Source organism: Notechis scutatus, chromosome 11 (genome assembly GCF_049901735.1).
Source record: "Notechis scutatus isolate UNSWTSFEM ecotype Mainland chromosome 11, rNotScu1.2, whole genome shotgun sequence".
In the NCBI taxonomy this organism is placed as follows: domain Eukaryota; kingdom Metazoa; phylum Chordata; class Lepidosauria; order Squamata; family Elapidae; genus Notechis; species Notechis scutatus.
The window spans coordinates 8,867,513-8,887,784 of record NC_142019.1 but is presented as its reverse complement, the minus strand read 5'-3'; the positions used below and the strand labels follow the sequence as shown (position 1 = coordinate 8,887,784).

The 20,272-nt window shown below is 40.4% G+C and overlaps 1 protein-coding gene across 1 annotated transcript; it reads right to left on the bottom strand.

The window, feature by feature from the left end:
- Window positions 1–12,116: 12,116 nt before the first annotated feature.
- TERB2 (telomere repeat binding bouquet formation protein 2) lies at window positions 12,117–18,389 on the bottom strand. The gene is made up of 7 exons (XM_087972736.1): window positions 18,326–18,389; window positions 15,781–15,862; window positions 14,851–14,990; window positions 13,688–13,742; window positions 13,320–13,412; window positions 12,975–13,054; window positions 12,117–12,259 (listed from the first exon to the last, which is right to left on the bottom strand). The coding sequence occupies exons 1-7, from the start codon at window positions 18,387–18,389 to the stop codon at window positions 12,117–12,119; spliced, it is 657 nt and encodes a 218-aa protein (XP_087828862.1).
- Window positions 18,390–20,272: the final 1,883 nt, after the last annotated feature.

Below are 20,272 nucleotides of genomic sequence, written 5' to 3'. Positions count from 1 at the left end.
ATTCCAGACATTGACCACTCTATTGCTGAAGTCGTATTTCCTGCAATCAAGTTTGGTGCGGTTAACTTTGAGTTTGTATCTATTGTGTGCTCTTGTGTTGTTATGGTTGAAGCTGAAGTATTCATTGACAGGTAGGACATTGCAATGTATGATTTTATATACCATGCTTAAATCAGACCGAAGACGGCGTAATTCAAGGTTTTCTAGTTCTAGAATTTCAAGTCTGGTGGCATAAGGTATCTCTCCCAGGCAAGAAAAAAAAATTGTTTTGGAAGATGGATGGATTAATAAAAGATTACAAGATTAAAGAGGTTGTGTTGGTGTCTTTCCTTAAATTTGAAAGGAGAATGTAGAGGTAGTGTTGGAAGAAATATCCTTCTGGGTTCAGTTCCAAGCGGGGGGAAAGACACTGGAAACATGGAGGCTATTTAGAAAGATGGTTTAATGGTAGACAGGCATGATCACATGCTTCAAGGTGAGAAGAGAAGGTCAAAAAGGGCTGAGATGCTGAGAGTGCCTGGGTTTTATAACCTTTGTTGGGATTTGAATTGGAGCTCGTATTCTGATTGGTTGTCAGACTCCCATGGGGCCATGCAGGGGCAACTCTGTAGTTCCAGGCTAGAATAGAATTAGAATTAGAATTAGAATTAGAATAGAATAGAATAGAATAGAATAGAATAGAATAGAATAGAATAGAATAGAATAGAATAGAATTCTTTATTGGCCAAGTGTGATTGGACACACAAGGAATATGTCTTTGGTGCATATGCTCTCAGTGTACATAATGAAAAAAAAATATTCATCAAGAATCATAAGGTACAACATTTAGTGATAGTCATAGGTTACTAATAAGCAATCAAATCATACTAGGGCACAAATAAAACAATATAAATTGTAAAAATACAAGCAACACAGTTATAGTCATAAGTGGGAAGAGAGAGGTAATAGGAAGGATGAGAAGAAGAATAGTAATACAGTCTTAATAAATAGTTTGACAGTGTTGTGGGAATTAGTTGTTTAGCGGAGTGATGGCATTCGAGAAAAAAATTCTCCTTGTGTCTAGTTGTTCTGGTGTGCAGAGCCCCATAGCATCGTTTTGAGGGGAGAAGTTGAAACAATTTATGTCCAGGATGTGAGGGGTCTGTAGATATTTTCACAGCCCTCTTTTTGATAATAAATAAACTCTTTTTGATAAACAAATAAACCATAATTTGCAATTACTGTAGAGTTTATTAGAACCAAACCATAGAGATATTTAATCATAGAATAACAGAGTTGGAAAGGACCTTGGAGGTCATCTAGTCCAACCCCCTGCTCAAGCAGGAGCAAATATTAGCCTCTACCTGGGATTGAACTCACAGCCTCCTGATTGTGAGGAAGCTCCACCTCTAGGCCACCACACCTAGACAATAAGTTGTAGTTAAAATTGGAAGAGAAAGCTGGCATTTGGCACTCCGCTAGACACAGGGGAAGATTTAAGCCCAGGGTTTTTCATCTCAGCAAACAATGGTTTGTTTCACATAATGTTGGGAAGAACCACAGAATTCTGGCCAAAATGAGGCAGCTTTCCAAAATAAATAAGGGCAGCATTAACCTTTCTTTACAGAAACCACCAAAAAAAAAAAAAAAAGGAAATAAGGCAGGACATTAAAAATAAGGATTATTAAATGTTGGATCAAATCTTGGAATGACAACAGGGTGGGGGGAAATCCAGGCTGTTCTATCATTCCATAAAGATGAGAGGGGACAAATTTGCAGCAGATTAAAGAAGAGACTTAGGCAACGCCAAAAGCTTTCATAATTTAGGTAAACGGATATGGGGAAATACAAGTTACTACATTTATCTGGAGCAACAGTTGCAAAAACTTTATGGAGTCAAATCAAGCAGGAAAAGCACCAGGTAGTTTCCATTGGACAGAAGCAGGGAGAGGTGGATTGGGGGTGTAAAAAATTCCCAGGTGGAAGATCCACCTCTTTTGTAGAGATGCCCTTGCCAAAAAAAAAAAAAAAAAAATAGAAATAAAATTTTCAGTGCTGTATTATAACAAGTGCCTCAAAGGGAGTTTGGTTGTGGCGGCAGAAATTTATTTTTTCTCTTGTGATTCTTTTATAGGATATTCTTTTAATCTAATGAAGGTGAGCCACTCAGAGTTCTAACATGGGTGGATGTAAAAATAATGTAAACAAATAAATAAAACACATGGTATGTTCTAAGCCCTAAGAAAATTTTTCTAATGTTCAGTTCTATTACATAATAAGCATATTTTCTAGCTGCATTCTTTTTCTCCTCCCTCCTCCCACATGAAATAAAATTTATCTATTTATCTATACGTATACATCTCTCTCTCTCTATATATATATATATCTATTTATCTATACATCCATCCCTATCTATCTATCTATCCGTCCATCTATATCCATCCATCTTTCTCTCTTTCTATATACCTATCTCTATTTCTATCTATCCATACATATTTCTCTCACTTTTTATCTATCTATCCATTCATCTCTCTATCACTCGCTTGCTCTATCATCCATCCATCCATCCATCCATCCATCCATCCATCCATCCATCCATCCATCCATAGCTAGCTATTCTATCTACATTATCTATCTATCTATCTATCTATCTATCTATCTATCTATCTATCTATCTATCTATCTATCTATCTATCTATCTATCTATCTATCTACCTGTCTACTTATCTACATATCTACCTAGATATAAAACTTCATCACAAACTTTAAAAATAGGAGTGCCTGAAAATCTGGGTGCAAAATCATAGCTTAATTGTTTTCTTTTAATGGGCATAAAAAGAGGCTAAAACTGAACTGTGAGGATAAGATTTTTCCAGAATCCTCTACAGAAAAAGACCTGGTAGCTTCCTCATGAATCATCCTTGGGAACCAACAATTTAGGACTTTAACCGTTAGTTGACTAATTGGGGAGATTAACCAGCTTAAGCTATAACTGTACATTCAGTTTTTCCTCCTAATTACTGGGTGGGTTTACAAAAAGTTTGAAAGGCCCAGTTTTATACCATTTAAGCAGATTTAATCCACAAGTTTAAGAGAAGTTAACTCTTCATGGGATTGGAGGTGGGAATCAAATAAGTTTCACAACTGTGTAAGCTTAGCGGACTAAAGAAAGAAAAGGCTAAAAGTTGGTGGTTTATTTGATGGGACTATATTTGATGAAAAATAAATGATGGTTTTCCTTCCAGAATGAGTTCAAAGCTGAGGCAACATTTCTTGAGGGTGTATCTATTTTTTTTAAACCCACGGCTTGGTTCTTCCAAATTATTTGTTTTATGGCTCTTCAATGTTGTCTGAACTCTTTAGTAAAGGACTCCAAAGTGTTCAGGCCTTTTCATATCAAAGCCCCCAAATGATCCCAGCCAAATTTAACAGATTCCTTTCTTTTGACAGTGAAATGAACAAGTAATCCTTTTGGATATGGCAAGAGTATTTGTTCAACGGCAGTGTTGATTTTAACCTTTGAAATCTAATTTGGCACCAGTACCCTGGAAGGCTGGCTTTTGTTATTTGTTTTAAATGGGACTCAGATAAGCAGTTGTGAAGGATACCCTGGTGAGAGAAAAATAATTACGGTCTCTGTGTACCTAGATGCAGGTAAACAGGCCCAGTTAGATCTTGTACAGACAGCAAATTAGAGCCATACAGGTAAACCTCAACTTAAAATCCATTTACAATCCATTTTATTGATGGCTAGAGAAAAAATATGAAAGCTAGAAATAGCTAATAGATGAGTGAAATATAGAAAATAGGTTTATAGAATTAAACATGTCAAGACGAGGAGTGTTATAGTAATAGAGATATTATATATATTAATAAAATAAGAATAGAGAATTAATACCAAAGTAATGAACGTGGATGTAAATTTTAATTGTTATTGCACGAGGCATTTGTACCCAGACGACATACCGTTAAGTGGAAGATGAATTGTATGTACTTTAAATAAAAAATACAAAAAAAACACCTTCCAATCCTTTGTTTAGTGACTGTTCAAAGTTACCATGGTACTGAAAAATGTGATTTATGACCAGTTGTCATGACTGTTATGGCATCCTTGGTGGCGCAGTGGTTAGAATGCAGTACTGCAGGCTACTTCTGCTGACTGCTGGCTGCCTGCAATTTGGCAGTTCAAATCTCATCAGGCTCAAGGTTGGCTCTGCCTTCCATCCTTCCGAGGTGGGTAAAAGGAGGACCCAGATTGTTGGGGGCAAGAGGCTGACTCTGTAAAACCGCTTAAAGAGGGCTGTAAAGCACTGTGAAGCGGTATATAAGTCTAAGTGCTATTGCTATTGCTAACGGTGGCAAGAAAGCTTTTAAAAAGGGGCAAAACTCAACTCCTGTCTCGCTTAGCAACAGAAATGTTGGGCTCAATTGTGATCATAAGGGGTTTTTTTTTAATAAAGTTTTTTATTTTTTAAAAGACAAACACTAACAAACACAAACATAAAACATCAACATAAAACCATCTTCCAAAATACAGTGTGTGGGTTGGTACATTTCTTTTGTGCATTGTCACAATATCAATGGTCTTCCCTTCCAAACATACATTCATATTACATAAGTCAACGATACATATTATATTATGTTATATTGTGTTATTATTGTATCGTTATTAGACCCAACTAAAAATGTATATATTTCTTACCGAGCAAGTGTCTATTTTAACAAACCTGGGATCATACAATTCATTTCCTTATATTCAATTATATAACATAATTGCATCATATTATCTTACATATTATACTATTCCTTTCCATAACATAGTTTACTTCTCTATCTTCATTTGTGGTCATCAGTTGAAGGTTATTTGTGTTAATGTTCTATCCAGGGACACTGAGGGCCATTCAAAATGCATTAGAAAAGTTTTTTGGGGAGAGGGAGGGAGAGCGAGGTGAGAAATATATTAAGTGAGTCATTAAAATTGACAGGCATCCATGCTTAACTCCAATGATTTACATAGCTAGCTATCTATTTACTCATGTCTTCCCTGCTCTTTATGATTATTTCTGAAGCTGAGACTCTCCTGCTAATACTAATTGTAGCCAATGGACCACAAAGCCACTGGATCAACACAAGTTCACAATTAGTCACCTATTACCCATCAAATAGGAGAAGGTTTGGGGGAAGGGATTGACCAACTCAGAAATTCAAATCCCATTTCCAACCGCCTTCCTTCACTTCTTTCAAGAAAGCATCAGGAGAATCTCTAGCATGCAAGAGAGAAAATTATATTTTTTTAAAAGACACCATGCAAACACTTTGGAAGTTTCCAGGAAATTTAGAACTGCTGTTAAGGACTGCCCTTTGCCAGCGCTGTGTGGCATAACCTTTAGGGCATGTCATGGCAGTGGTGGGATTCAATTTTTTTTTACTTCTGGTTCTATGGGCGTGGCTTGATGGGTGTGGCAGGGGAAGGAGACTGTAAAATCTCCAATCAGAGGTGGGATTTGCCGGTTCTCCGAACTACTCAAAATTTCCGCTACTGGTTCTCCAGAACTGGTCAGAACCTGTTGAATCTCATCTCTGCATCACAGCACGCCGTTTATGAAAGAGAAGAGACAATTAAGGTCATTGCAAAATGCCACACAACATTGTCAGATGTTTCAGAAGTCCTGAAAGAAGATGGAAGGAGGAAAAATAGTGGTGGAGTGGGTGGAAGAGCTGGGATTTAAGGAAAACATGTGGTCAAATGGAACATGGCTGTGTCTATCTCTTGCTTTGACTGCATCTAACAGAATAACAGAGTTGGAAGGGACCTTGGAGGTCTTCTAGTCCAACCCACTGCTCAGGCAGGAAGCCCTCACCATTTCAGACAAATGGTTGTCCAGTCTCTTCTTCAAAACCTCAAGTTTTGGAGCACCCACAAATTTTAGAGGCAAGTCATTCCACTGATTAATAGTTCAGTCAGGAAATTTCTCCTTAGTTCTCCTTAGATCTCTCCTTGATCAGTTTCCATCCGTTGCTTCTTGACATGCCTTTAGGTGTTTTGGAGAATAGATTGACACCCCCACCCCTTCCTTGGGGAAGACCCTCAAATATTGGAAGACTGCTATCATGTCACCCCAGCTCTTTTCATTAAACAAGACGCACCCAATTCCAGCAGCCATTCTTTATATGTCCATCTCTTGTCCCACCAAATGCAACACCCAACCTGGCATGGAAGGGACCCCTTCAGAAGGAGTTCAGAAGTGGGGAGAAAGTTTACCTGCCCACAAAATACTTGAAGCTGAACCATGGCAAAAATGCACTCTCCCGCTGTGTGATCACCTATTTTTAATTTAAAAGACCGATGTTTTCACCAAACGGTGCATTTGTGTTTGCAAATTCCCTTAGTAAATGCATTTTTCTATATATTTCTATAATTATATTACTAATATAAAGGAGCTGGGAAAACTAAGTGATAATTGTGTTTCACTGAATAAATTATTTCAGGAAATCTCAAGCCATCCGTTCATATATGAGTATCTGTGTTTCTACACCATTGAGTTGGCATTTGTTTTAAGTTGGTATTCGCTTTATCCAAACACCTGTGAAACCAATATGATGAATGCCTTTCCCACTGGAGAAAATGAGCTCATAAAGAAGAAGAAAACACCTCATTCCATCCATCTATCTACCCATCCATCTCCTTCAGTTTTAGTTCTAGCCCATAGTTTCATGAGTGACCTAGAAGAACATAAAGGAATTTGTTTTGTTTTTTTGAAAGAGAGAGGCATTGTTAATAAAAGTAAGTATGGGGAAACATCTCATGATGAGCTCATGCAGTGAAGTAACTGAAATAGTACAGGATTGCAATATTACAAATGTAAAGTCAAGAGGGCAAGTACTTGAGGATCAAACAGCATACTTTCTTTTGGCGATTGATGAAAGGTGAAGGAAGATGCTCAAACATCTTGATGGCTCTCAAGATCGCAAGGTGTTTGCACTACACCTGCAAAACTACAAGATATGGGCGTTGACAGCAGATTGTATAAATAAATGGTTATCTGAAGGCAGCTTAATCGCCCAGGTGCAGGAAGACGGAAAAAGGCATCCTGACTTTTTGTAGAGTGTGAAGCCCTCAAATATTTCCAGTCAAAGCAACGTCGTTCCCTTGCCCTGCCTAATTTTCCATGATTGATCCAGCCCAGTCAGAGTTTTCTCTAATTGGATGGCACAGGGGTTGATTGGCTCCGTGGAGAAATGTCATCTTAGCAATCATCACATCCTCCTGGGCCAATGCCCAACAGAACGAGAAACAAGGTTTTGCCACTAATTTCCATCGTCCCGTCAGAGGTGGTAGTTAGGAAGGTGGAACTGTGGTCCAGAATTTGTAGAAGAAACCAAATTAGGGAAGATATGACTAAAGAATCAGACAAGTAATAATCCACGGTTTCTTCTTTGTTCCATCATGAAGCTCATTGAGTTTCCTCAAACCAACTTTATCCTTGGATAGGAAGGATTGTTGTAAGAATCAATTGGCCAGAGGTTGATGCCTGTTTGGAAGAACACTGAACTATCAATAGAAGAGAATATTGATAGCTCAGGGTTGAACATGGGTCTTTGGTGCTCTTTGAGCTTGGTGGTTTTTCTTGCAGACATGTCATGACCAAACTAGGTAACATCATCAGTGCTCCAGTGATGCGTAGGATGATTAGTGTACTGATTATGTTACATGGTGTGGTAAATGACATGTCAGCAAGAAAACCACCGAGTTCAGAGATCACCAAGGACAGTGGTGGGATTCAATTTTTTTTACTACCAGTTCTGTGGGCGTGGCTTGGTGGGCATGGAAGGGGAAGGATACTGCAAAATCCCCCTTCCCTCCCCACCCCACTAACCTGCTTTCCAGCTCCATTTTCCTGTGCAGGGCAACCAAAGAAGACCCAGCTGATCAGCTGGGACTCAATGGGAGGCAGAGAATAGGTGGGGTTGGCAGGGCCAGTCAGAGGTGGGATTTGCCGGTTCTCCGATCTACTCAAAATGTCCACTACCGGGTCTCCAGAACTGGTCAGAACCTGCTGAATACCACTTCTGACCAAGGACCCCACACACTGAACTATGCTACAGTTAGAGTTATCCAGCATGCTATCTCAATGGGATGCACCAATGCATGGACATTTTTAAATCGAAGTAACATCCATACCCACCCAATCAATATCTTTCCTGCATTTGATGCTGGAAATTAAGGAAATCATAATATAATTCCTGTGCACCGTGTGTTGGAAATTAAAAGAAATCACAGTGCTAATTCCAGTCAAAGGGTTTTATGGCATCTTGTGTAGTAGTTAATTAATTCTGTGATCTGTCCCATTAATTAATGAAACAATCCTGTAATCCAATCTAATAGAAATAGTTCAATTCCTTCCAATCTCCAGGGAGAGGGAAGGTAAGATTCCAACGCCTTTGAAATTGAAAGAGGAATCTGTGGCGTTTTTTGCATTCCCTACATCTGTAAATTAGCTTAATAATTTAGAACAGTGGCTTGCTTTAAAATGACTTTCCCCCTTTTTCAGCACAGTCATGCCATAGAGATTTAAGAACATTAATCTCCTTTGTGAAATCATACCTAGTGATCATTTGCCTGAATTGAAATCACACGTCCGCCTCTCCACTTCCTCCTCGCTCTCCATCACACGCCCAAGTTTGATCAAAGGGCTCCTCCTGGAGGTTTTTCTAAATTTGTAGAAAATTCATAGAACATAGAATAATAAAGCTGGAAGGGACCTTGAAGGTCTTCTAGCCTAACTCTCTGCTCAGGCAGGAAACCCTATACCATTTAAGACAAATTGTTGTCCCATATCTTCTTAAAAACCTCCAGCGATGGAGTACCCACAACTTCTTGTGGCAAGCTGTTCCACTGGTTAATTGTTCTCACTGTTCTCACTCAGTTTCTCCTTAGTTCTAGGTTGCTTCTCTCTCCTTAGTTAGTTTCCAACCATTGTTTCTTATCTTACCTTTTGGTGCTTTGGAAAATAGTTTGACCACCCTGGTCTTCATAGGAGCCCCTCAAATATCGAAAAAGTGCTGTCCTGTTTTCTAATTACGTGGTCCAAGGAAAGGACAATCTCGTTTTTATGTGGTTATTTGCTTGCAATGTTAAATGGGATCAAGATGAAAGTGTAGCAACTCTGCAAAAGGGAAATTATTTCTGACTTGGCTGTTCTACAAACGTTACGAAACACCCTTGCAAACAGCACAGAACAGGTCAAAAGAACACGGTGGTTTCGCCATAACTCATTCCTAGACAAACAGATTTGACCACATTTGGCTCAGGGTCCAGGAAGAGAATGGCAGTGGCCTGAATAGCATTAAACCAAAGAGTTCTTATTTGTAAGAACATGTGTTCTTACAGATTTCTCTCTCTCTCTCTCTTTAGCTCTCCCTTCTTCCGTCTGTGCCCCATAAATGTATTATACAGACAGGCCTTGAATTATAACCACAGCTGAGACCAAAATTTCCTAAGCAAGGCGGTTGTTGAGTTGACTCTTTTTCTGCCACTGTTGTGAAGGTAAAACATACGATGAACGGTTGCAGGAACTGGGCCTGGCTAGTCTAGTGAAGAGAAGGACCAGGGGAGACATGATAGAAGTCTTCCAATATTTGAGGGGCTGCCCCACAGAGAGGAAGAGGTCAAGCTATTCTCCAAAGCACCCGAAGGCCAGACAAGGAATAATGGATGGAAACTTGGTTAGAGAGTTTGAATCATGCCTCCAAAGGCACTCATGTCATGTCTCCAAAACTATTTTATAAAGCCTTAGTAAGAACACACCTAGAATCCTGCATCCAGTTTTGGTCACCACACTATAAAAAAGATGTTGAGACTCTAGAAAAAGTGCAGAGAAGAGCAACCAGGATGATTTGGGGACTGGAGGCTAAAACATACGATGAACAGTTGCAGGAACTGGGCCTGGCTAGTCTAGGGAAGAGAAGGACCAGGGGAGACATGATAGTGGTCTTCCAATATTTGAGAGGCTGCCAGAGAGGAAGGGGTCAAGCTATTTTCCAAGGCACCCGAAGGCCGGACAAGGAATAATGGATGGAAACTGATCAAGGAAAGATTCAACCTGGAAATATGGAGGAATTTTCTGACAGTGAGAACAATCAACCCATGGAACAGAAGTTGCCTTCAGAAGTTGTGGGAGCTTCATCACTGGTGGCTTTTAAGAAGAGACTGGACTGCCATCTCTCAGAAATGGTGTAGGGTCTCCTGCTTGGGTGGTGGGTTGGACTAGATGACCTACTAGGTCCCTTCCAACTCTTGTTAATCTTTAAAAAAAAACAACCCAAATCATGCAGTCGTTAAATGAATCTGGCTTCCCCAACCCCCTCCAACTTGACTTGGTTTCTCAAGCCAGCTGGTAAAGTTACAGGTGGGGATTGTGTGATCCCGAGGCTGTGCAACTGTCATGAATACATGTCGGTTGTCGTAATTTTGATTTAGTGACCATAGGGGATGTTGTGAATCAATAAAAGTGAATAACCTAAATGCAAATTAGGGGTTGAAAACCTGCACACTTGATTGGTCCTTATACAACAACTTGGGATTGGGCCAGAACCAGTCCCTGATTGGCCACTTTTGGGACTGTCCTTATTGGTCAGTAGTTTGAACCTGTTGCACATTTTCATTGGTTAATAAGGCAGCAGCTAACCCTATAAAAGGGTTACTGCTGCCCACAGCATTGCTCTGTTATGTTCTATCACTTTATTAAAGAGTTGAAGTCACTGGTCAGATGTCTGGTCTCCGTTATTCTCCATACTTAACAGGGGAGGCTGTGATATTCGTATGTGTGGAAACCAGTCGCAGGTTATTTTATTTGTAAGTTTGAACAGCCACTGAGCAAATGGTTGTAAGGTGAGAAGCACCTGTATCTGTAATTCACAATGATGAACTGTGGGTGGATACTGCAGTATATTAGATGTGCTGTGCATTAAGAGAAGAACTGTCCTTTGGCTGGGCTGAATTCCAGGCGATTTCCTGAATACCTTCTCCTTTTCTAGGCCACAATGTGAAGTAATTGTGTTAAGTTTGGAGAATAATGGAGACCAGACATCTGACCAGTGACTTCAACTCTTTAATAACAGTAGATAGAACAGAACAGAGCAAGGCTATGGGCAGCAGTAACCCTTTTATAGGGTTGGCTGCTACCCTATTAACCAATAATATGTGCAACAAGTTCAACTAATACCCAATAAGAAGTGTCCTAATATTGGCCAATCAGGGACTTGTTTTGGACCAATCCTTGTTCGTTGTTTAAGGACCAATCAGGTGTGCAGGCTTCCAAAACCTGCTTTGCATTTGGGCTAGTTACTTTTTATTGATTCACAACAATTGGTCACTGCAATTCCTCCAAGGTGTTTTGTACAATTCTACCATATATTGTAATATAACTCTAGTGCTGTGTTGGTATTGCTTCGTTCTTTTTATTTATTTATTTATTTATTTTGTGAGCCGTTCAGGCTGGTTCAATGCTGCCACCTTCTGGCACAGCCTGGCAAGATTTATTTATTTTTATTTGTTTATCTATTTTGTCAAGCATGTATTGGATAACATGTTTTGTGAACAATTTTTATCCCAGAGCTATAATTGCACTTAACAATGAATTGAAGGACCACCGTCAGTGAGCTGTTGGACAGGATTACTTGGTCTGTTGTGTGGATGCTTGTGCGTTTTTAGGGGGCAGGGAATTTTGGCGGGTGGGGGGGTGTTTGGGGATTGTCATGTGTGTGTGCATGTTGAGTCTGGTCTCTGGGTGTTATGTGAATTTCGTTGTACGTGTATACTTTGTATATACGTACAATGACAATAAAGTATTATTATTATTATTATAAAACACAATGAATCTAAGACACATCAATTTCATTAAAACAGCTGCAACATTTTAATAACTGGAATTCTAAGAACTGCCCTAAATTGGTCGGATTGAATCATCCACACAAAGAGCAGCGTGAAACTTCACAACATTGGCAACTTAACAGCTTTTGCAAAAATAACATTCCAAACTCTACTGACAAAAAAAAAAAAAAAAGAAGGAATAAAAACTGCAGGGAAGTTAATTGAGAACCAAACTTTGATCTTCATAAGGATCCGAAGTTATTCATTACTTCCTCTTTAATTTCATCTTCACATCAGAGAAAACATTGGTTTCGTTTGGAATCCAGTATGCAAAATAACCAGAACAACCAGGAATGAAATCTCGTATCTCCCCGAGAAATTTCTTCAATACTTTCTCAGAAGTATAACCTAGAAAAGAAATGCTAATAAATATGCATTAATCAGATGATAGATAGATAGATAGATAGATAGATAGATAGATAGATAGGCAGGGAGGCAGGGAGGCAGGCAGAGAGAGAGAGACAGGTAGATAGGTAGGTAGGTAGGTAGGTAGATAAATATACTGGTAGGTAGGTAGGTAGGAAGGCAAGCAGGCAGGAAGACAGGCAGACAGACCTTTTGGATGGATGGATCGATGGATGGATAGGTAGGTAGGTAGGTAGGTAGATGATAGATAGATAGATAGATAGATAGATAGATAGATAGACAGACAGACAGACAGACAGGTGGGTGGGTGGGTGGGAGGGAGGGTGGATGATAGAACACCATGATGGCCTAGTGGTGAAGGCATTCGCCTCCCACTCAGAAGGTTGAGAGTTCAATCCTAGGTAGTGGCAGATGCTTCTCTATCAGGGCGCAAATTAAAAATAATCTGTTGTGAACTTTCCGTAGGTGTCAGGAAGGGCAGTCAGCCAGTAAACACTCAGCTCCATCCTGACTCTATTCTGAGTTAAGGGATTACTGGATAATAAAAAGGGAGTTTAGATAGAGAGAGAGATGAAAGTTCTCCCACACCATCCTCTAACCATTTGTCCAACATCATGAGCCATTAGAATACAGAACCTCGCCATTGATCTCCTGAGTTATGTGTCTTAATAACTCATTCATCACATATTTTATTTACCTGTCACCATGTTGCTTGATGGATAATCTTGAAGGGGAACGTATGTTAGCTTTCCTCTTTCAGGTGAACTTGGACCTTGGCTGCAAAAAACCCCATAAGTATTAGAATTCTAGGGTTGGAAGGGACCTTGAAGGTCTTCTAGAAGGGCTGCTTTTAATTTCAGTTTATTATTTTTCTCATCTAACATCTTGCTAACTAAAAATCAAGGATGTAGGCTTTGCTCTGATTAATCATCTTCAAGAGCCAGGAGAAACAGATTAATTAGACTTATTAGCCATTCTCAGTCAATATGTTACCCTACAATACATATCAATCTCCTATCGTTGATTCCATTTAAATTTATACCATTTCTCCAGTTCCTTCTTGTTTCTCAATTGTTCTTGGTTCTTGTTGCTTTTTGACTCAGGAGTTGGACCAGACTGCGGACAGAAAAACAACCTTCATTTCTCATTACTCCATCTGGCTATGTCGATTTATTAAAAAAATTCAAATCAGCCCCATAAATCTTATTTTCTTATTTGGGGCAAGTATGGGCACCTTCTATGAACAATTTTTGCCTGAGGAAAAAAAAACAAAATTCAAAACACCGGGTAATAATATTGTTATAAAATAGAAAATATTTGTAGTTTGGGTTTTATAATAATAATAATATTGTTAACTGTTGCCTTCTAGATATTTTTCTTACCTGAAGTGTAAGTGGACCGTAGTGTAACTGGACTGGACTGGTTATCTGTTCCCATATAAAGTGGCTGGTTTTTCCCCTAATTTCTACAGTGAAGGCAAAAGGAAAAAAGAAAAAAAAATACCCACTCAAGAAAGGAACAGTTATTCAGTTATTAATGTAATAACAGGGTCATTCTTCACTAGCAATTATACTGGCTGCCAAATTTACCGTGCACAGTAATTAAATACAATGCATCTTTTATAATAGAATAATAACATCTATTTTCCAACCTTATCTGGAAATTTATCTCCCCACTTGGAAAATTTCTAACAAGATTCATCCCACGCTTACAATATGGCACGAACCTGATATAGTTAGAGAAACAAATGGATCTCGTCTGCACACATAACCATAAATGTGCAAACCCACACTCCATGACATCTCTGTTTATAATATACAGTATGAAGTTGCAACTGGTTGATGGGGTTTCCTTGCTAAACGTATCCGCTGTTCTTTTATACAGGTTCTTTTCGGAACGACGTGGTTGTCTAATATAGTCCACCCAAAGCAAAAAGCAAGGTATACATTTCGTGCACGCCTGCAGGCATCCATTAGAAAGTGGAAGGAATGGAAGTACTTTGAACATCTTGATTGCACTGACAATTTTACACATATTTCTAGAGAGCTATTCCTCCCACCCCTGAGGAGCATTTGCAAGCATTTCAGAGTGAATAAAAATCAGAGGCATTTCCTGGAATTCCTGCTTGCTCTCCTCTTTCAAAAGAAAGAGAAAGGAAGGAAGGAAGGAAGGAAGGAAGGAAGGAAGGAAGGAAGGAAGGAAGGAAGGAAGGAAGGAAGGAAGGAAGGAAGGAAGGAGGAAGGAGGAAGGAAGGAAGGAAGGAAGGAAGGAAGGAAGGAAGGAAGGAAGAAAGAAAGAAAGAAAGAAAGAAAGAAAGAAAGAAAGAAAGAAAGAAAGAAAGAAAGAAAGAAAGAAAGAAAGAAAGAAAGAAAGAAAGATAACATCATCTGTTGAATTTAGTGCTAAGGAATGCCATAATTTGGGACAAATATAAGAACAAGGATGTGCAATCAGACAGATGTTTAGATCGGATCTGGCATTTTTGTCCACTTATCGAGTCTTCCCCAAGGACACAGAACAGACAAATTTTGTTGTTGTTAAATTTATTGCTCATTCTGGTCCATACGTACTACCTTTTTGCAAGCTGGCTGGTAGGAGAATGAAATGTCCTAGAGCTACGGTGTTTTTTCTTTCGGCGTTGATACTCTCAGTCAGAAAGCAGGAATGAAACACCGTGATTCGATCCTCCAGATAGTCTAAACTTTGGTGTATCCTAAGCAAAGAAGAAGGAAAATGATGAAAGTCAGGTGAAACAATTGAATTTTTTTTTTTTTTTTGCTTAGATTGTGTTAGATCTCAACTTCACAAGGGAAGGCAGTGAAGATTTGGGGGAAAGCAGAATATTTCTGGTAAGTCTGTGAGTTGGTAGTATAAAGTAATTTCTTCATCTCTATTAAATACCCACAGCAGGCAAAATTGGAGCATTTTTTTACAATGTGGTGCCCAGTTTTGTGGTGCGGTGGGTATGTGCGGATTAATTTATGTATATGCATGATTATCTATATGGCACAAGACTCTAAAGACTCACAGCTCTTTATTTATTTATTTATTTATTTATTTATTACGACCCTTTAATCCAGAGGTCTCCAAACTTGGCAACTTTAAGACTTGGGACAGCATAGCTGGCTGGAGAATTCTGGGAGTTGAAGTCCACAAGTCTTAAAGTTGTCAAGTTTGGGGACCCTTGTTTTAATCCTTTTATTCAGGGTAGAGTCGGGGAAGCTGAATAGAGCTCAGAGTTTACTGGCCAGGTGCCCTTCCTAACACCTACATGGAGTTCACAGCAGACTTTTTTTTTTCTTTGAGCCCTGATAGAGAAACCTCTGCCGCTTCCTAGAATTGAACTCTCAATTTTCCAAGTGGGAAGCGAGCATCTTTACCTCTAGGCTGCTATGCAGCACACTCTCAGCTCTTAAGAATTTGTTCTCCCCCCCCCCGGTCAGAAATTAAAGACTGGAAAAATAAGATTATCGAAGATACCGATCCAAGCGGAGTTGCAATACCTTTTTGTATCAGGGTGAGAAGCATTGCTGCTGAAGAGGTAATCGGCAGCTTCGGAATTCACAATCACACCTCCTTCGCCAACTGCAGAAAAAGATCGCAGGGAAAGGCCCTTGATCATGCAACGTAAAATGTAAAGTTGCAATACAAGTGATCCTCGACTTATAACAGTTCATTTAGTGACCAAAGTGACGACGTGATTGAAAAAAGTGACTAAGCACCGTTTTTCACACTTATGACCGTGGCAGCATCCCCCTTGGTCACGAGATCAAAATTCAAAGGTGCTCGGCAACTGGCTCATCTTTACGACGGTCGCAGGGCCCTGGGATCATGTGATCCTCTTTTGCGACCTTCTGACAAGAAAGATTCACTTAACAACCGCTTTATTAACTTAACAATCACGGGGATTCGTTTAACAACGGTGGTGAGAAAAAACGTATAAATTGGGGCAAAATTCACTTAATAATAACTGTCTCATTTCACAGCAGAAATTTTGGGCTCAGTTGTAGTGGTAAGTCGAGGAGCACCTGTAAAGTATGTTCTTTGCAAATGACTTGGTTTTCCAAGAGTTAGGTTTTTCTTGGGAAAAAGACTGAAAAGTTTTTTTAAAAAATCTAGATTTTTGGAAGCCCTGGGTAAATCCTGACACAAGTAATTCTGATACAGGTAAATCCTGATACAGGTGTTTGTTTAGTGACTGTTTGAAGGTCCAATGCAGTGGTGGGATTCAAATTTTTTTACTACCGGTTCTGTGGGCGTGGCTTGGTGGGCGTGGCAGGGGAAGGATACTATAAAATCACCAGTCAGAGGTGGTATTTGCCGGTTCTCCGAACTACTCAAAATTTCCACTACCGGTTCTCCAGAACTGGTCAGAACCTGCTGAATACCCACCTCTGTTCCAATGGTCCTCTATTGGACTAAAATACACACATGGTTGGAAAAAATGATTAAACAACATATAGAAACTTGAAATATTCCTATTAGGAAGGGTACCAGGAAGTTATAGTAAAGAAAAGGTTTACTTAATTGTACATGTTCTAACAGCGGCTAGGATTGTATTTGCTCAAAATTGGAAAAGTGATAAAATACTGATAGAGGGAAAAATAATTGAAAAAAATATTTGAATGTGCAGAAATGAATAGACTGACACTAGAAATTAAAGAAAAAGAAGCAACTGAATCTTACATGGTATGGAATGTGTTTTTATCAATGGATAGAGAATAGAACAACCTAAAAAAGATTGGATGTATTTATAGAGCAATTAGAGAAATTTAAAAAAAAGTTATAATGTGTGATATTATTATGTATATGGGAATATATACAGGAAGATTGATGTATTGTTAGATTTGATAAGAAGAATATCATTTATAATGTTCAAATAATTGAAATATGTAGCCAAGTCGATGCATGGAATGGTTTGTTGTATATAAAAAAATAATTTAAAAAAATTAATTTTTTTAAAAAGTGAAGTTCCAATGGCCCCGGAAAAAAAGTGATTTAAAACCAGTCCTTGCACTTATGACCATCACAACATCCTCACGGATTAAAATTTGGGCAGATGGCAACCAGCATGCAATTTACACAGGCTGCAGTGTCCTAGGGTTATGAGGTGGCTTACCGGGACCTACCGGCTTGGCTTTGCTTGCCGAAATGGGAGAGAGAAAGCTGCATTGGCTTAACAACTCCATGATTCACTGAACAACTGCAGTGGTTTGCAAAAATAGAAAAAAGAAAAAGGTCACGAAGTAGGGTGCGGCTCACTTAATAACGACCATTCTGGTCCTCTGTGCAGACGTAATTCGAGGACTGCATGCAACGGTTCTTAAAAATAGGACCAGCTGTTCCGGGTTCAATGTTCCCCGGCACAGAAACTTCCCTCTGGCTTTGGGGGCTCTGGGTCCATGCCCCCAGCCGCCATGAACAAAATTCAAGGCTTGGGGGAGGGACTTTTTAATAGCATGGGCGCCATTTTGACTTTTTTGACTTCCCCCCTAGCCGATACTCAACCAGCAGGCCTTAATCTCACCCTGGGGAACCCTGTCACCCCAATGGGGGCTTCTCAGGGGTGGGCCTCAAATGTTTTACCAAGCGGTTCTCTGCCCGGTTGCTGGGTGGGCGTGGCCATGGTGGGGGTGGTCTAATTGGCCTCCTGCACCACAGTGAGGGGGGGGCGTTTTTGCCCTCCCCAGACTCCGGAGGCTTTTCTCGAGCCTCCGAGAGGGCTAAAATGGCTTCCCCGAGGCTCTCTGGAAGCCGGAAGCGGGCCCATTTCCGGCCTTCCCAAACATCCAGGAGGCCCGTTTTTCGCCTTTCCCGAGCCTCAGCCCACATTCTGCACTTACCTGCATCCAAAACGGGCTGTGTGGGGACACCTGGGATGGGCGGGGCAGGGTGGGCGGGGCCAGCCAGGAGTGGGGTTTGGGGGTTCTCTGAACTGCACAGAATTTTAGTTAGGGGCTCTCCCAAACCCCCAGCAGCCCAGCCCTGGGGCTTCCCCTGCTTTCTGCCCTCTCCCTCCCGGCAAGGATTCCTTTGGGCCCCCCTCACCCCAAAGGCGGCGGATCTCTGGGGCGACGCTCTGCGAGAACCAGGCGCTGTGGCCCCTAAACATCCCGCTGCGAGTCCGAGCTGGGGTCTCCCAAAGCTCCATATTTTATTATCCCCGTTTTCTTTCCATCCGAACGAAAGGCCCCGAAATGACTCCGCCCACCCACGGAAGGAAGCAGTTTGCATACATGCGTCTGGTCCTGTTTCCTTGCAACGTAATGGCACCCAGGTGCCCATTTCTCCCTCATGGATGCTGCATGCAAATCACAGGCCGCGTTTTCTTTCTCCTTTCCGGTCAGGACGTTCTAAGGACAGCTAAATCAAAAGAGGCCCTGAAACCTGCTGGCGGATTCCAAAGAATGACTTTTGCAAAATATCAATCAGTCCTGCTAAGAGTGATCTTTCAAAACAACAGAAGGCAAAGAGTAGAATAGAATAGAATAACAGAGTTGGAAGGGACGTTGGAGGTCTTCTAGCCCAACCCTCTGCCTGGGCAGGAAACCCTACACCACTTCAGACAAACGGTTATCCAACATCTTTTTAAAAACCTCCAGTGTTGGAGCATTCACAACTTCTGGAGACAAGTTGTTCCACTGATTAATTGTTCTAACTGTCAGGAAATTCCTCCTTAATTCCAAATTGCTTCTCTCTTTGATTAGTTTCCACCCATTCCTTCTTATCCTGCCCTCTGGTGGTTTTGCAATTTGGCAATTGGGGAGTTGGTTCCTTGCCAACTGCAGAGACCCAACAACCAAGACATGAATAGAATAGAATAACATAGCTGAAAGGGACTTTGGAGGTCTTGTATAGGAAGGAAATCCTATACCCCTTTCGACCAATAGTTATCCAATCTTTTCTTAAAAACCTCCAGTGTTGGAGCATTCACAACTTCTGGAGGCAAATTGTTCCACTGATCAATGGTTCTAACTGTTTGGAAGTTTCTCCTTGTTTCTAAGTTGCTTCTCTCCTCAGTTAGTTTCCACCCATTGTTTCTTGTCCTGCCTTCAGGTGCTTTGGAGAATAGCTTGACTCCCTCTTCTTTGGGGCAGCCCCTGAGATATTGGAACACTGCTATCCTGCCTCCCCTAGTCCTTCTTTTTCATCAAACTAGACAAAACCCAGTTCCTGCAACCATTCATCGTATGTTTTAGCCTCCAGTCCCCTAATCATCTTGGTTGCTCTTCTCTGCACTCTTTCCAGAATCTCAATATCCTTTTTACATCATGGCAATGTAACTCAAATCGACAGCTGGTTTTCGCTTCGGAGTACAGGAGGTCCTCGGCTTACGACCATAATGGTGGCCAACATTTGTGTTGCCAAGCGAACCATTTGTTAACCGAGTGAGGCCTTGTTTTACGAGCTTTCCTGCCACAGTGGTTAAGTGAATTAAGCAAGCTGTTACATTGGTCACACGGTCGTTAAGTGAGCCTGGGTTCCCCGTGGACTCTGCAACCATCATAACTATGAGTCAGTTGCCAAGCAGCTGAATTTAGATCACGTTATCATGGGGATGCTGGAAAGGACGTAAGTGTGAAAAACACAAGTCAGGTTTTTCTGTGCTGTTGTAGCTTTGAACGGTCACTAAATGAACTCTTCTAAGTTGAGGACTGCCTGTACTCAAACACAAAGAAGTTACTGCAAATATATATATACTTTATATATATACAGTATATTTGTTCTTTGTAAAAGTTTATGGGTATTCCTTTTTGTGTGTGTGTGTTTTTGGAAACAGCAAATCCACCCACTGCAATAAATAGATTCGGGCCTCTCTTTAGGCTGGATTACTTTTCACCAACACAGGCAGTCCTTGACTTACAACTATTCATTTAGTGACCCTTTCAAGTTAGGGTACTGAATAAAATGACTTACCACTACTGTGCCCTTGTCAAAGCATTTCCCCCACAGTCACATGATGACAATTTGAGTTTTTTTGCAGCCGGCATATGG